Source organism: Homarus americanus, unplaced genomic scaffold, assembly GCF_018991925.1.
Source record: "Homarus americanus isolate GMGI-L3 unplaced genomic scaffold, GMGI_Hamer_2.0 scaffold30535, whole genome shotgun sequence".
NCBI lineage: Eukaryota > Metazoa > Arthropoda > Malacostraca > Decapoda > Nephropidae > Homarus > Homarus americanus.
Window position 1 is genome coordinate 10,386,739 of NW_024732440.1, and position 18,116 is coordinate 10,404,854.

The window sequence follows — 18,116 nt, forward strand, 5'->3', positions numbered from 1 at the left end:
TTACTGGTGTAATGGTCATGATAAGAGCTAACCTGAAAACCTTAAGGATTCATATTACGCTCAAACGTCCACAAAACCTTCTGAGTCCCCCAGTGGAAACGTCCCCCGTTTTCTCTGTTTCCCCCGCCTTTGTCTATGGGAGCAGACGCTGTATGCTGGGACCTGTTGCCATCCATTCCTTTGTAATCAATTTAATTCTGCTTTCGATAGCTGAGTCAGAGCATTGTTAGTGAAGATAATAGTAGAGAATGAAAATGAGTTCATAGTCTCAATTTCAACGTCAGAGGGTACCGTAAATTAATTCATTGGAATAGGAGTAGCTGGACTCCCTGGTCTGGTTTGAGTGAGGGCACGCGGGCATTTTAACCGTTAGTAAGTGCCCGTCCCTTCATCCATACAGGTATGCCATTCCACGCTGTGTTGTAATTTGCCCTTCTTTAAGTGATTTGACCCAATTAATAGTTGATTGTGCAAGTGTTACAGTAACGTAGTTGATATGCTCTGAGTAAAGTCATATTTACGTCTTTAACGTCCCCTGAAACGTGTTGTTGTTGTCACCGGTTAGTAAGTGCCCGTCCCTTCATCCATACAGGTCCCTAACGCAGCCTAGGCCGTGTCTGTAGGGTGGATGTTGTATCCACTATGTCTGGGGACATGTCCGAGGTCCAGTAGGATCAGTTACCTTCGTGAGACCCGGCCGTCAGACACTTCAGACCACCTATAGCCCCCATAGCTGGCTCGTCTGGGCCTAACGCTCGGTCCACGAGGTGACCCGGGACCACCAAGCCACACACCACTACCAGCCCCCATCATTGGTGGATGAATGGCTACCTCAGTAGGGCTATATTTGTGTGGTGGAATTAACCCACTGGGATCTGCAGAGTTCGTCGGATAGTACTCCATGGTGGCTGGACCCCATGGCTGGTGCTTGAGTATCACTCCTGACGACTGAGTGTTGTAGTGGCAGTTGCTCTAATATGTATGGTGCTAAGTGACTATCCTAGTTGTGCTATTGAGCATGTCCACCCAGTAGGGTTGGAAGGGTATTGAATATGTCCACCCAGTAATGGTGTGAGTATGTTGAGCCTGAGGGCCTAGTAATAGATTTCGTCTGTTAGTACAAACCAATTTTTTCTTCTAATTTCATATTCATGTTTAAATAAACTTTGTATCTGTATAATTGTGTATATTATTTACCTACAGTATCTACCGTTATTTCTTCCCTATTGCTTGATACTATCATTACACCTACCCACGAGCCTCCTATCGTCACGCTACCAATGGTGATATATAAGAGTAAAAGGAAGTGTTACTGGCACACAGGCCCTCATGAAGGGTGGCAGTAGCAGCCCTCATAAATGGTGGCAGCTCAGGCCCTCATAAATGGTGGCAGCTCAAGCCCTCATAAATGGTGGCAGCTCAAGACCTCATAAATGGTGGCAGCTATGGTGATGTAATGAACATAGTATCGAGTTGGGAGGAATGACTGTGATACTGTAGTTTTTAACTGAGTTATAACCATTTCTCTGTACGGGTATTTAATAACCATTCCACTGTAACTAATGAGTATTTCAGATTGCTAATGATTTTGTCCCATATTTTTCCGAGGTACAGCGTTTGTGGTGGTTTGCACAGAGAGTGAAATAAGTTCAAAGAAATACCTTGGAGTTAGGTTAGAAAAGTCTTGTTTAAAGTAAAAGGAAACCTGCAACAATAACTTGTAGAGTGTGAATAAGGTTCATTAATAGTGGAAGAATTTTGATATGTAACAATCTGCCCAAATTTTTTTTTCTGTTGTTAACTCAGTATTACTTACAGACAGTGAATACATGTTTGGGCCGTGGCACTAGTTGTGAAATGTTCCATCGTGGGAGTGCCCAGTGTTTTAATTCTGAGTGCTAACAGAAGCATTGCACTATATGCAAAGGTTAAGTGGATGCTAATTCTGCATTTGTAATATTCTTTAGTTATGTGTTAGGTAGGATATATATTCCATTTACTTAATATCTCGGGGCATTTTACAGTTCCTACTATTAATATTCCTATGTATACGCTATAATTTTAAAGTTATATTAACCAGGTGCTAACGGGTCATTATTTTGTGTAACGTATGTTATGTGAACTCTAATGCCAGTATACTTTCAGAATACAGTATTATATATGTGAGGACCTTATGGTGATACGGTATATGGAAAATGTTATACAAGTGTATGGACCCAGAATTGTGAGTACGGAAATTCGTGAAGTGTTCACGCAGTGTTGCACCATACTGAGTCTGTGAATGGCAAAGTGTCTAAGTGAATTTTTGATGCCATAATAGTATCTTTGGGGAGATTAATAATCTGAACAGTAGTTTGAATAGTTGATGCATGGAGTGTTAGTCGTATTGCAGAAAATCAGTACCAGTCCTTGGGTCTTGAGTGAGCCCTGTGCATGTATCGTATTTAAAGTGGGTTATAGTATTGATTTGTCGTAACACAATGGCAGATGCTAACGCAAATAAGGGGACCATGACGGCCAAAGCCGCTGTTGATTTAGCAACAGAAGTCCAAGCTCTTCGGGCTAAACTCGCTGAGTCTATGGATACGATAAGGAGACAACAAGCTTTGCTTGATGAACGGAGGGAAGAACCGGCTGTACCTACTCGTCCTGCCGTGGTTCCACTTTTGCCCCCCCTGCCATGGTTCCACTTGTACCTCCTCCGGCCGTGGTTCCACTTGTACCTCCTCCTGCCGTGGTTCCACTTTTGCCCCCTCCTGCCGTGGTTCCACTTTTGCCCCCTACTAACGATATACCCAGCCGACCTCCTGGTCCCCATTACCACCAATACGTTCCGAGGCTGTCCTTGGACGACCTCGTTGGTCTTAACACAGACAACATCTTAACTAAATTCTGTAAGAGAGTAGAATATTGCGCAGTTAGCTCACGGGATAGATGGTATGTAGCTACCGACCGCATGGACCAGCAGATTGAAGACATGGTCCAAGTAGAACTCGGCACCGATGAGGAAAATTGGGATAAACTTAAAGCCACCTTGCGGAAGTTGTTTGTGAAACCAATCCCTCTGGAAGTTGCCTGGCAGGAATTTGCGAGGTTAGAGTACCATTTGGAAGATGATCCCCGGCGCTTTTTGGGCCAAGTTAAATCAGTTCTCACAACCATTTTCCGCCGGTATGGGCCCAGGGAAGGTGAAGAACAAACTTTGAAAGATAAATTGTACCAGAAACTGCCAGAACAGTTGAAAGAGGAGTTGATATCCTATTATTCCCCTTGTTGTCCAGTAGACACGATGGCCGAACAATTGGAGAAACTCCGACATATCTATCTGCGAAGTAACAGAACTGGGTATCCTGGTATCCGCCCAGTTCACAAGCATGCGACCCAAGAACTTCCCATAAGTGAAAGAGCCAGTCGGGCCGAAGGTAACGTAACAGGAGGAGCTTGGGGTACCAGTAGTAAGCGAGATCAACACGCGGTAGCCTTATTTGAAAGTCCTCGTAAAAGGTTAGTTGGAAAGCGACAGGGACCTTACTGTCCATATTGCCGAACACCGAATCATGATACTTCTACTTGCCCCTTAAATCCACCCCCACGTTCATGTTGGGATTGCTTGGAAGTAGGATGTCGGAGAAACAGTCAACGCTGCCCTGGACGCGCCAACCGTCGGCACTATCCAAAATATTGACATAAGCGGGTTCCTTCCAATGTGTCTCCTTGCATTTGGTTTACTGTAAATGAACGTGTCTGTCTTGCTTTAATAGATACAGGTAGTGAAGCCACCTTAATTCAGGAGAGCCTAGTAAAAACTTTGAATTTGCAACCCATCAAACCTTGTAAAGATAGATACCAGGGTGTTACGGGAGATGAGCTAAAAATTAAAGGTAAAGTAGTCATAACAGTACAAGTAACCCCCCAGTTGCAAGTCAGACACCATGCTATTGTGGTGGATGATAAGTACTTTAATGCAGAATTGCTATTCGGAGCAGATCTCCTTGGTAGATTTAGAGTAACCTGGGAACGTAAAAGGAAACTTTTCATTTGGGCAGGCCAGTCACATGAATATGGGAAAGTAGTAATGAGAGATCACATGCAAGGAATCAAATGCGTCAATAGATTGTCATTAAAGCCCGATGTACCTTGTCCACCACAGTTGAAGAGTCTCCATATTGATAGGAAGACTATTGTACGAGGCCACCATGCACCGATCTTATCCATCAAGGTGAAAGTAGAGATAGGTCAAATTCTGAGCATACGATTCACGCATAAAAGTTTCAACCAACAACCAGAGATATGTGTTAGAGTGCAGCCACACTTCGCATTCTTCTCCCGGCACGCACAGAGGCAAGTGGGAATTGAGTTACCAATAATAGAAAATGAGAGTACTGAAGGGTTGAGAGAAGCTCACAAAGTAATTAAAGAAACTTCTGAACGAATGTCTAGAGAATTCCGGAACGTAGCAAACCGAGATAGAGTCAATCAGACAGTACAGTTAGGGGAAACTGTTTGGGTGAGAGATGAAGTTACTATCCCAGGTACCAGTAGAAAATTAAATGCTAAGTGGAAGGGCCCATATACAGTAACTGAAGTAATACGTAATGGTGCAGCGTATGAGTTAACCCACCTTTCAGATGAGACAGAAGTAATTCGACGAGCCGCAGAAAAGGTGAAAAGATGTATCAACAGAGATATGTTTGTCCATGTAAGTGACATCCAGGTTCCCCCTAATGATTCTTCCTCAGAATCAGAGCCTGATGAGAGAGATGCTATACGGGATGAGGAGAGAACAGTAGTTGCTCCTGCTCCCCGATTTCCCGTAAGGATGAGAAAACCAGTGGTGAGACTGGATCTTTAAAAGCAGTGAGCTTTTAAGTGACCCCCATTGGTTGATAATGAAGTGCACAATCAGTTATAAGTAACTGTGGAAAAGAGATAGGTAAAGAACTGATGATTTTTTTTTATTAAAAGTATTTTGCAGAGGAAGGGTCAATTTGCAGTAAAGACAGAGATTGGAAGATGTATTGGCAGTTATGCAATCATCTGAAGGGTATCTGTTACTAGTATGAGTAAAGATACCAGTGGTGAATTCTCAAGTTCTGGTTGGTAAGTCCTACGTAGGCTGGGTGTTGTTGGTATATAGGTGTAGAGTTCGTGACTTTCAGGGAGTATTCGGGCATATAAATATGGTGCTATTACTTCTACATGGCAAATGCCATAAGTACAGACAGTTTTTGGTTTGGTGGTGTTCTCATGAGGACCGTTTCGTTAGCATTGAATTCTTGGGAATACCCGCTCGTTCGGAGTCCCTTGAAGGGTGCTGCCTCTCGCGAGTGCGACATAACTCTTAAGATTAAGGGCAACAAATCATTCCTTTGACTTGATGGGGTCCGTTCGTCTATGTCCTAGCTTGAGAAATCTATGTTAAATCTCAGTGTGTCCTGTCAGCATTTGACCAATCGCGTAAAAGAAACTTTCATAATCTATGAACATTGAAATTTGAGTTCTGTAAGGAATTTTGAGTGTGCATTTTATCTACCGATGTGAGGGTGTATTTTGTAACATGTAACACCATTTATTATTATTATTATTGGATATGAGGTATCTACCTCAAATCATTATTATTCTATGATGATGTACTTGACCCCATTTATTATTATATGATATGATGTATGTAACACCATTTATTATTATATGATATGATGTATTTACCGCCATTCAGTATTATTATGACATGATGTACCTAACCCCATGTGCTATTATTTTTGGTGCTATTTTGTAATATGTATCCCAATATATTTTTTATGAAGGTGTGTCCCATTCTAATTGTATGTTAACAGATTTCCATTTCTTGTACCTAATCCTGACCACCGGTAGGGAATTATTTTTCTATTTTTATTGATATAATTTGGGCAATGTTTTGTATGAGGATTTATACTTTATATTAATGATTTAATATGTATGTCACTACTTACGTGTTTTCTGAACGTTACCGCATAATGATGAATCTTGGGGAAGGAGGAAGCTTTGTAATGGTCATGATAAGAGCTAACCTGAAAACCTTAAGGATTCATATTACGCTCAAACGTCCACAAAACCTTCTGAGTCCCCCAGTGGAAACGTCCCCCGTTTTCTCTGTTTCCCCCGCCTTTGTCTATGGGAGCAGACGCTGTATGCTGGGACCTGTTGCCATCCATTCCTTTGTAATCAATTTAATTCTGCTTTCGATAGCTGAGTCAGAGCATTGTTAGTGAAGATAATAGTAGAGAATGAAAATGAGTTCATAGTCTCAATTTCAACGTCAGAGGGTACCGTAAATTAATTCATTGGAATAGGAGTAGCTGGACTCCCTGGTCTGGTTTGAGTGAGGGCACGCGGGCATTTTAACCGTTAGTAAGTGCCCGTCCCTTCATCCATACAGGTATGCCATTCCACGCTGTGTTGTAATTTGCCCTTCTTTAAGTGATTTGACCCAATTAATAGTTGATTGTGCAAGTGTTACAGTAACGTAGTTGATATGCTCTGAGTAAAGTCATATTTACGTCTTTAACGTCCCCTGAAACGTGTTGTTGTTGTCACCGGTTAGTAAGTGCCCGTCCCTTCATCCATACAGGTCCCTAACGCAGCCTAGGCCGTGTCTGTAGGGTGGATGTTGTATCCACTATGTCTGGGGACATGTCCGAGGTCCAGTAGGATCAGTTACCTTCGTGAGACCCGGCCGTCAGACACTTCAGACCACCTATAGCCCCCATAGCTGGCTCGTCTGGGCCTAACGCTCGGTCCACGAGGTGACCCGGGACCACCAAGCCACACACCACTACCAGCCCCCATCATTGGTGGATGAATGTCTACCTCAGTAGGGCTATATTTGTGTGGTGGAATTAACCCACTGGGATCTGCAGAGTTCGTCGGATAGTACTCCATGGTGGCTGGACCCCATGGCTGTTGCTTGAGTATCACTCCTGACGACTGAGTGTTGTAGTGGCAGTTGCTCTAATATGTATGGTGCTAAGTGACTATCCTAGTTGTGCTATTGAGCATGTCCACCCAGTAGGGTTGGAAGGGTATTGAATATGTCCACCCAGTAATGGTGTGAGTATGTTGAGCCTGAGGGCCTAGTAATAGATTTCGTCTGTTAGTACAAACCAATTTTTTCTTCTAATTTCATATTCATGTTTAAATAAACTTTGTATCTGTATAATTGTGTATATTATTTACCTACAGTATCTACCGTTATTTCTTCCCTATTGCTTGATACTATCATTACACCTACCCACGAGCCTCCTATCGTCACGCTACCAATGGTGATATATAAGAGTAAAAGGAAGTGTTACTGGCACACAGGCCCTCATGAAGGGTGGCAGTAGCAGCCCTCATAAATGGTGGCAGCTCAGGCCCTCATACTGGTAAATATTTTTCAACCTAACAAAACTATTACCCTTTTAGAGGTCGACCCCCAATTTTTTGCAAAATAATTTGGTCTTAAAAACTCGAACTACACACAGGTATATACGGTAAATAAGGACATGGGGGCCCAGGGGTTTTTTAGGGGGGGGGGGGGCAGCAAAAGTACACGTATTTTTAACATTCACGGGTATCTCTGTTACCTAACCCACGCGTATGTTAAGGGCCGACTGTATATTAATTGTAATATAAACACAAGACACTAGTAAGACATTCACAACATATGTATTTATAACATATAAGTAGGAATAAATCATAAATTACCGGTCATTTTGTAATTTTGTCTGTTCTGTTCAGGACAGTGTTACCAGATATTTTGTCTCAAACACGAACCGTAGGTGTATATTTATTCTTGTGGCCGACTGTACATTCCCCCTAATGGCTAACAAAGAGAAAACTAATATATCACTGTCATGAGAATAAAATATCGACTATAAAGAGCACACACATGAAGCACCTCACCTGAGCAAAGGCAACAATAACATTGTGAATGAGGGTCATAATGTCTCGGCGGACGGTTGGGTGATCTATCAGTGGCGACTCGTGATGACTTGTCTCCAGAACAGTTTCTCGTACCAGCTGTGCACACTCCACAATTACATTTTCACAAATGTGTGGCTGCAAATATAAACAAATTAACAGTTACATGTCATAACAATAAAGTTCACAATATTTCGTAAATTTACTAAAGTACAGAATCGTGTATCAATAAGGGATTATTATACTGTACTCTTATTCATCTCATATTCTTGAGTTCTTTTTATCATTTCTTAACAGTAATTTTGACCAAATTAATGTTAATTTTCTCAACAGATATCTATTTTTTCATTCATGGCATTCTATATATCTAAAGAATAGTACATAACTATTACAAGCTAACCTCACATTCACTATCATGATCTTTCTTCCTTCTTTCACAAGGCAGTAACTTGATCTGTTACTTCTACAACTTGAAAAACTAGATTACTTGATTCTAATTAAATGTTTTTACAGTAACTTTCTCAGAGGCATTTTTACACTAATGCCAAAAGAGTAATAACAATTCCTATTCTTTACGAGTGAATTATAGAATGAAGTTATTGAGACACTCTCATTTCTTGTATGAGAACAGTAACTGAGAATAAGTGATTGAGTAAAAGTAACTCACCAAATGAGTACATCCACCATTTTCATCGTCCACTTCCAGCTGCCACTTTTCTCGTGTATGTAAGCTACGTACGTGTTCAACTGTTTGTTGAAAGAGCGAGGTCAGGCAGTGAACTCTGAAATATTATAGACTCGATAATATTTGCATTTTAATGCTTATCATCAGTGAGTTCTGATAAAGCAGATTTTTGTCGATGCTATTTAACAAATGCTACAGAATGGAAAATACAAAACACATTTTGAAATAAAAACAATAGACTATGATCTTCATTACCAAGTTACTTTTATAATATGTAGTATTGTAGTTAACAGACCCTTGCAATGCATTAACTAGACTGGGCCATTTCAAAGGCAATCAATAATGGGACAAAAATTTAAAAAGAAAGCACTGGTTGAGTTATTACACATGCAAAGAGCAAGTGGAAAAATACTTCCAAGTTATGAGGAAAAAAACATGTGGTCCCATGACATGACTCTTTAACTTAGCTAAAATGACAGACAGATAGAGGACAACAGATTGTAACAGAAAAGTATTTACAAGAGTGAGAAAGATAAAAAGGATTTCAAGTTGAATTAACAGAGCCAAAGTGTCTCAAAACTTGGGAAAGCATTAAACTGCATATTTAAAGGTCCCTGGGTCTGGGCAGTTCTCAATTTGGGGTGATAGTGGTAGAGCAGTAACACACTGCTGTGTGTGCTGGGTTCAATCCTGGAACAAATGCGAGAAGGGTGGTATCCAGAGTGACTATCAAACATGCCAGGGGTCCTTCCGGGTACTCTGGATTCCTCCTGTACTAACACTGGACTATAAAGATCATAACAAAGAACATACCAACTGGTAACTGGTGATGATACATAAAACAGATTACTGTAGTACATATAATGTAATAGATAACTCAAAGAGACTGACAGATAAATAAAGAGAGAATAAGACTGGACACACCTCAAATCAAAGATTAAATCTTTTAAAACATCAAGTGCATCATTAGGAAGATCTAGAGTCAGCAGAGTATTGTGGCATCCCCGTACATGCCGCAGAACCTAAAAACAGAAAATAAAAAATTAATTAAACATTATACTGGACTGTAGTTTTTATTTTCTCCTTAATAAAAGCCTCTTCCTGTCATAGTACAAGGTGGCGGAACAGGTGCTGAGCGTCTTATACTTACCAATCATGGCTCAGTACCTGGTGGAGTGGTGGTGGGTAACACAAATCCCTTTTGACAGTACAGTACAGTATACTCGTCTACAAATGAATTGTTCCATCATCAGTAAGCACATCCAATATTGAACTCATTTATTGCACAAAGGCTAGTTTACAAGAAGGTAACCTAAGCCTTCACTTTGATTTTCACATCAGTACAGTATATGTATTGTGCTGATACTGGAAAAATCCCTAACCAGCACCCGAGTCCTAAGGTTGCTGGTTTTGGGACTTTGTACAATACAATACAGTATGATAAATACAGCTTTTATATTAACAATTATGCCAGGTGTTTTTTATTAAAAATTTATAATTGTTTTAAGTAACAAAAACTTTTAAATATTTTCCTTAGGAGTTGTCTGAGGATTACATACTCTAACTTTGGCCTATCTTTATTCAACATCTTTTGTATATTCTAGTCCTATTATTTCTTTATATTCACCTGTGGTAACCAAGGAGTAATTTGGTCTAAAGAAACTTCTGGCCAAACATGATAATTTCTGAAGTTTTGACCATCTGGGTGTAGAGAAAGTGGCATTATAGCTCCCCGCATCACACCACTGAACACATGTAGCAGTTCAAGAATCATGTCCTGAAAATTCAAAATACCCGATTATTACTTAAGGGAAGGAGCACCGCTTGTACAGTATGTGATAGGAAAGTAGAAAAAGAATTACCGGTAGGATTGTCTCAACATACTGTATACAGCATAATAAATGCTGAAGAACACAAAGAAAAATAGAAGTAAATCTTAGTAACACTAGAAAATGTTTGTACAGTATAACATTTATCTCACTAAAGTCAATAAAAAAAAAAAAAAAGACTGAACAGCTGGCTGGACACAGACACTCACAGCTGCATACATGGAAAAGGCATGCTCCCTGCCAATAGGTGGAAAAAAAAGCAATATTGCAAGATGTGTGGTGAAACACTAAACATTGTACTGCAGTATGAAAGTCACCAAAGAAACTAACAGGTAAGACGAAACATGTTCACATCTGTAACAGTTTTTCTTGATTGACTGAAGGTATTGAGGAAGATCCCTGGGATATGATTTACATGTGAATCACAAGTAGACTTATTACACAAACCTTGCACCTGGGATGTTTAAAGTGGTCTACTTGAGCTGTGGGCGGCAACAGCTCACCACCAAAATATGCCTGACTTAACTTCCACATGTCTGGGAAGTTGGTAGACAAGACTTCACATATTTCCTCTACCATCAACACACGGACAGGAGCTGTGGCCTGTGGGGAGACAGGGTTAAGAATTTTGTACAACCTCTCATATTTTGTTAAGAAAATTAGAAAGTGTAAATTCTTAGGCATATGCAGATAGGCCTCCCAAATTCAGAATTCTAAAGTTTGGAAGCTCTAAAATTAAGATAATTTCTGGGATGGACAGAAACCAATTTTGAGACAATCACTGGAAATTTTGGGTGAGTCCCCAGCCAACGGATTTTCAAAATTGTAAAAAAACCTAAAAGGCCATTTGATGGTTCTATAACCTGAAGTGCGAAAAATTCAGTTTTTGGCCCCAGTGTCACAGGTCAAATGTAAAACTAGTATTAACAAGAACAGTACAGTACAGTAAAGGGTAATGTGAAACATCTTATCCTTTTAACATACATGATAAATCTAGAGTTATACCGTTTCACACTAATATATCCTCTTTCAAAAACATTTAACAATTTAGCAAGTCCTCCCATTACCAAGTACAGTACTGTATTATTGTGAAAATACCGACATACAGCACCTGCCACTCTCCAACTGAAGACATCATAATCTTGTTATACTTGGCAGCTGGTGTAGCATGTCTGGCACCTCCTGCACCACCACCACCACTTATCTTGCCCCCCCCTGACCCCAGGTCATGATCTGCCATTTCCCGATTAAGGTGATTATCACGGGCAGATATAAGAAGATGAAGGATATATTCATGCTGGGCAGAGAGACACTGCCAGGCAGGATCACCAGGTGTTTCCAAGTGATGAAGATTTCTGTAAATACCACAGAAGGAGAATATCATAGTCTTCTAAATATGTTAGTTCATATAATTCTCAGGAAGAGCTTATTTTGAGATGATACCAGAGAGAATATAACTTAATGGTATCAACCACCCACTCCTTCCTTGTACTACTCAACCTTTACTTTTAATTTTCCTATTTTCCTCTTTGGTGAACAGTGTACCCACATACAGGAATTCAGTCACAAACATAAATACTGTACTAAAATGAGCAAAGTAACAAGTTTTGAAAGAGGACAGTCCTAGTGTGGTGTTAATATGAATGGAGATTAGCTACCATTAAATTTGTCATTCCATAACACATCAAATCATACCTTATTATTTTCTTTTGGTGTTCAAGTGATGAAGGCATTCTAGTCAGCTGTTCTCCAAGTACATTTCTCAAGTCATCAATACGTTTCTCCACTTCACTGTAGAATCTACGAAAGAGCTACAAAATACAAAATATTATAGTCAAGAATATTTTAGAGAAGTTACAATTTGCACAGATCAAATTAATTATTTTATAATTTCTCTTTTAAGTTAAGAAACTCTAAAAGCCTGATATATTAAAATCAAATGTCAATGCATGTTACAAAAAGTTACATACATTACAGGATGGACAATGTAAGACCATCCTATTATTACTATAAGTAACATTAAACACTACAAGGATATATTTCTTCAGCAGCTAATATACCGTAGTCCAAACTGCTCTATAATGTAAATAAATGTCATTTTATTCAATAACTTTTACAGGCCATTTGTGAAGTTCCATGGACTTAAAATTTTTAATTAAAACCACTTCAGTATTCACTAACCGGAACTTGTGTATCACCAAAGAGACTCTTGGCTCGAGCATAATCATTAATAACAACATCATAATCTCCTTTCTGTATATGCCTTTCTATGTTTACTGGTAAGTACAAGAGGAAACGGAAACGGTGAAGAACATTCAGGGCATTTCTCGTCCCATCTGCTCGATCCTTACGCTGAAGTACATCCTCAAAGAGCTTATCTGCTTCCTCTTTGCACTCTGTAAAAAAAAGTATGAAATGGTGTACACACAAAATGTAATTCCATACTACTTTAATGAACCTGAACTCATATTTGAGATATTTTTTAATCTCAAGCCTTTTCTCACTTAATGCAAAGTGGTTGAAATCAAAAGCAAATGCATAAAAACACACGGAAATTCTTCCTTAATGCTGTTGTTAATTCATTCTCATCACTTTAATAGATGTGCTCTGCTATGATATCCCCCTTCCACAACAAGGCCCTAAATATCCCACTGATTCATACTACTGTAGCCAGCATCACCCACCAGCAGGATGTCCTTCCCCCAAAACCACTCATTCACACATCCTAGATGTCCACCCCCCCATTCCTAACCACATTTCAGTCCATCCCTCCATCTCCTTCTTGGTTGTCCCTTTCCCCTACTAACATCTACCTCTCAATTTTACATTTAATTTAGCAACCCTTCACTTCCCATTTCCTCAATATGTCCAATTCACCTAAGCAAACCCTAATTCACTTTGTCTAACACTTCACTCCTATATGATAACGAGAATTTACAAATATACCTGAAAATTACACTACACTCTACTGTACAGGTATCCCTTGAGTTACGGCAGTTCAAGTTATATAAAAGTATAGAATAAACTTCCTGATACAGAAGAAGATTTGCATTAACAAAAAATCTTCCAAAGTTTATTGAGTTAAAAAAATAAGAAAAAAATTAGAAAACTTACCAAGCTCAAATATTTTACTTAACACAAAACAAAATACATGCCACTGGTAAACTAAAATGACATACATCATTTTGTAATAAAAGTTTGATACCCATCTCGGACAAAATGGATGGTACAGGAAGGGTCATGCTGTACCTTAAGTACTGAATAAGCTTTATTACAGCACAATATTTTTAGTATTTAACAAAATTTCTTTTCTACTACACACAACATGACCTTGAAAATACTGTATGTATTGGCAATATCATTCTGTTAAGTTTTATGGATACAAGCCATGCTTTTGTCTCTTTTAGTTGTATGCTAGGTGGCACTTGTTTGTTTTGTAAATATTTTACAAATAGGGGTTGCTGTTGTTGTTGTTGTCCTTTGCTAACCCTTTGTGATGCGTATTCCTGATTATAAAATTAGTTGTTAGTACAACTCCTCCCCGACTTACGACCACTCAGACATACAACCGCCTCAGTCGTACCAAAATTTTGTCAAATTACGTATTTTCGAGTCCCAACGTCAGTGATTGCGCTGTGTACTGACAAAATTTTTGTTTGTAATTCACTTTAAAATGGCTGACAAGCTTAAAAGTGAGAGTTTTGTGGTGCTGAGAAGAAAAGGAGACACCCATTTTAGATTTTCTATGTATTATTTAAGTATTTTTGACTTACGACCTGGATTTGGGTCCCTAACCCTGTTGTAAGTTGGGGAGGAGCTGTAATTATAAATTATAAGCATGGCCAGAAATGATTAAGGTATGTAACAGCACTTTTCTCTGTAAAATAACTGAAGATACAGTCTCTGTTACTCACACCAACCATCACCAGATGGTATACCAATTTCTCTATACAGTACAATAGTGTCTGACATAAGCTAATAAATGAAGTGACAGGTAAATTTGCAATTTCAGGACAGTTTTATTTTACGATGAAATAAGTTCTTACATGCCAAAACTTGACACTAAAAATATTTCTTTGAGACTATCCTCTATGTCAGGGGTGGGCAACCTTTTTGAGTGTGTGTGCCAAAATCGACCAAATCTTTGATACAAAATTTTCTCTCGTGCCAACCAAAATTTCCGGGTCACATACGGTATATATATTCTGTATTCACATAGTATTATAGTAGAATGCTTAATACAAGATTATTTTCTTCTATAACACCTTTGGCCAAAATGCACAATACCTGAGTTATTATTTTATGAAGCATTATTATAAAAAAATAATATCTCGGTTATTATACATTTTGGCCAAAAGTGTTACAAAAGAAAATAGTCTTGTATTAATGTATTCTACTATATAACCACACGAAAAACATGAAATAGCTGTTGGTGTTAAAAGTAAATATAACCAAAACCGGTTCATGGGGTGTAAAAATGTGGACAGAGACTTGTGGACTCAGACATTCTCTTCACAATCACTCTCTGCATACATATACCAAGGTTTATGAAAATCAGTTGGTGGATAATAAAAAAAATAAAAAATAAAATAAATTGGTACAATTATAGGCATGCCTACACAATGCAAATCAACGAGAAAGGCATGCATGCTATCTGATCACGTGCAGATAACACTTCATAATCCTGAATATTAATAATACATTTCCCTTAGCTTTAATAATAACTTATGTTTATGGCACATACAGTATGCTGAAGAACAGGCTTCATTAACCTCTTTTGGACCTTCTGACCAGTGTGCCAGATATGTCACGCTCCATAAATATACTCACTACCAACAAGTTCATAAAATTTTCAGCAAAGGTTTGCTTTACTCACTTAAGCGGGGTGAGATCCATTATTCAGCTTAAAAAAGGTCACATTTTAGGGGCAAAATTTAAATCGCCTTGCTAAGGTAAGTTGCGCCAAATTTTCCTTGTACACAGGAGTATACAGATTCAGCAGTGTCTTAGGAACATCGATAAATTTATGGGTAAGCATGACAAACACTATGACAGCTGATAATTTGGACAGTAAATAATAACTTACTTGCACGTGGTCAGCGATTCTCCCTCTTGCTATGTTTACTTTGCTGGTTCACACTTCACACATTCACCACCAGAGGAACAATGATTAGAGAGAACGGATATGCATGTGACATTTATGGGACACTGAGCAAAAAAGCCATGTTCCCTTCCATGAAAGTTAAGACACCTTTTAAGTTAATGTGCCATATAATGACCCAGTGATCTAAAAGAGGTTGACTTTTGATATAATGTTTTTAATGCAATCTCTGATAGCCAGATAATTATTACAGATCTTGGTGTAATATTTGTTTTTCTTTTAATTAAATTTAAACATTCATATAGCTGAACTTGGATTTTGCTAACCGATAAATTCTTTGCGAAACTGCAAAACTCGAAAAAATATATAAAATATTAATGATGGTAAAGGAGTCACACCACGTCTGGCCGCATGGCTAATTATTTAGCAACAGAACGGGAAACAATCCTTCCACCCGCTGCCGCCAAGGCGGCATGCGGTTGCCATATAAAGGTTTTTTTTTATTGAGGTGAGCCCGGGTCTCGCGTGCCGGAAAGAAGCCGTTAGCGTGCCATGTTTGGCACGCGTGCCAAGGGTTGCCCACCCCTGCTCTATGTCCTTGACCCAGACAGGATACACAACACATCTTGTGTATGTAAATCTATATATGAGACCATTAATAGGATATGCTAAAGAATGAGAAATGTAACGACTTAAGAGAAAATTTCATTTTAAAATTAAGCAATGTCTGCATTCGATACACTTTTGCTAATGGTTATGATCCTCATGAAATCATACATGAAATTACACAGACAGTACAGTACTTTAACACAAGCTCATGCTGCACAACAAGCATACCGTACATTAATATTTCACTTACCTATGATGGACTTTTCTAATATTTGGGTAGAATTTCGGCCATATTCCTGAATGTCACTCTCAAATTTACACTTGAGTTCTTGTAAGGTGTCAAGTTGTTCTATTACAGATCCAACATTAGCCTAGAAAAAGGATTTCATTACATTAATAATCATGCACAGTGATTAACCTAAACAAGTTATGAGACTAGAAAAGTTTGGTTACAAAAGCTGTTCCAATACTAACAGGTGTCTATTGCAAAGTATCCACTTTATCTCATCTATGATGCCTCACTATACCAGGGAGTTTCCTCAGAAAATAAATGTTCTAATTAACTTATAACTTCCAGATGGTAAGATCTCCCTCAAAAATATGTACAGTAAGTTCGAGGAAACTACCGGGTTGAAATTCATATGGGGAACATGGTGACACTATGATCTAAATCCTGCTCAGCCTACCATAAAACTTAACAATTCTTGCTTGATGTAACCTTGAGCAAAGGAAGCAAAAGGTCTCTACTTTCATGATTTACAATTAACTCAAAAGATCAAGTTACTAAACACTTTGACATGCTAATCACCTGAAGAGACTTAGAGAAAAAGATACTGTTGTAGTATCTTGCGTTATTTAATGGGAGTATGACAAGTCACATGGTCGGTCTGGCTGGGCGCTTATTCTCCATTGTTGGTTACAACGTGCCTAACACATTTCGTGTTTACACAAGCCTAAACACTTTCTGACTTTGGTAAGAAGTAACATAATATATAATATATATATAATCAATAAAGGCAGCATATAAACATACATATATATAACACCTGTATTGCCAAATGAAGTACAGTACTGTAACATACAAAGAATAAGATAATTTTCTGCAACTAGGTTTCAGCAAACAATATTTTGTACTGTATTTCCAATTTCCAAAATAAATTCATGAAATCTGACAAAAAAAAAATCATGGCCAACTCACAGATTTGAAATGTTGCACGTGTCCCTCTTCAAGAAAAGTTTGGGAACCCCTGGTCTAAACCCTTCCCATGTTCAAAAAGCCAGCCATACTTAACAATTCTACATGGTGATTTGGCAGGTACATAAAAGAACAATTCACCCTTTTTTTGCCCTTAGTACTGTAATAAGAGAATATGAAAAATATGTTGTCTGCCTCAACAAACACATGATGAACAAACATACAGTTAAGACAGTGGTAGACTGCACTGTGAGTGTAGCAAATTAAACTACAGTATCAGTTTATAAAATTAAACTTGCCTTTAAAAATGATATTTGCCCCTCTTTCTGAGCCTCAACCTTGCGTCGCAAACAAGCCAACCCAGCACGCAGGTCTTCAAATGATGTGGAAAGATGGTTCTCAAGCAAGAACCACTCTGGGCTGAATTTAGTTGAGGTAAGATCACCAGAACATCCAGGAAACATCTCCTCTAGATCCTCTTCCAGAACTTTTAGGCTGTAGGCAGGATATGGGGTCAGCAGAGGATTAAAACTAACTACAGTACAGTACCTAGTTAACCATATGAGAGGACAAAGTCATGTGGACGATATGTATATGAAGCTCTTGTCTAGGGAGGGTTGTTATTTAAAATCTTTCGTCCGTCGTGACATATTGTCTAACACAAAATACAGTAGTAAAGACACTGTTTGGAATGAGTGAACATTGATGTGCTATAATTAGAATGTGAAGCTCTTGCTGAAAAGTTTGTCACTACACTCA

The 18,116-nt window shown here is 38.7% G+C and overlaps 1 protein-coding gene across 4 annotated transcripts in view; it reads right to left on the reverse strand.

The window, feature by feature from the left end:
• LOC121868812 (exocyst complex component 2-like) overlaps positions 1-18,116 on the reverse strand; it is a 70,046-nt gene that overhangs the window by 24,006 nt on the left and 27,924 nt on the right. For all 4 annotated transcript variants that reach the window (XM_042369765.1, XM_042369764.1, XM_042369766.1 and 1 more), the window contains 10 exons: positions 17,657-17,852; positions 16,413-16,533; positions 12,634-12,848; positions 12,148-12,263; positions 11,564-11,807; positions 10,900-11,055; positions 10,251-10,400; positions 9,548-9,645; positions 8,606-8,720; positions 7,921-8,076 (listed from right to left, as the gene is read on the reverse strand). In XM_042369765.1, coding sequence (XP_042225699.1) covers positions 7,921-8,076; positions 8,606-8,720; positions 9,548-9,645; positions 10,251-10,400; positions 10,900-11,055; positions 11,564-11,807; positions 12,148-12,263; positions 12,634-12,848; positions 16,413-16,533; positions 17,657-17,852 — 1,567 coding nt within the window. The remainder of the gene's footprint in view (positions 1-7,920; positions 8,077-8,605; positions 8,721-9,547; positions 9,646-10,250; positions 10,401-10,899; positions 11,056-11,563; positions 11,808-12,147; positions 12,264-12,633; positions 12,849-16,412; positions 16,534-17,656; positions 17,853-18,116) is intronic.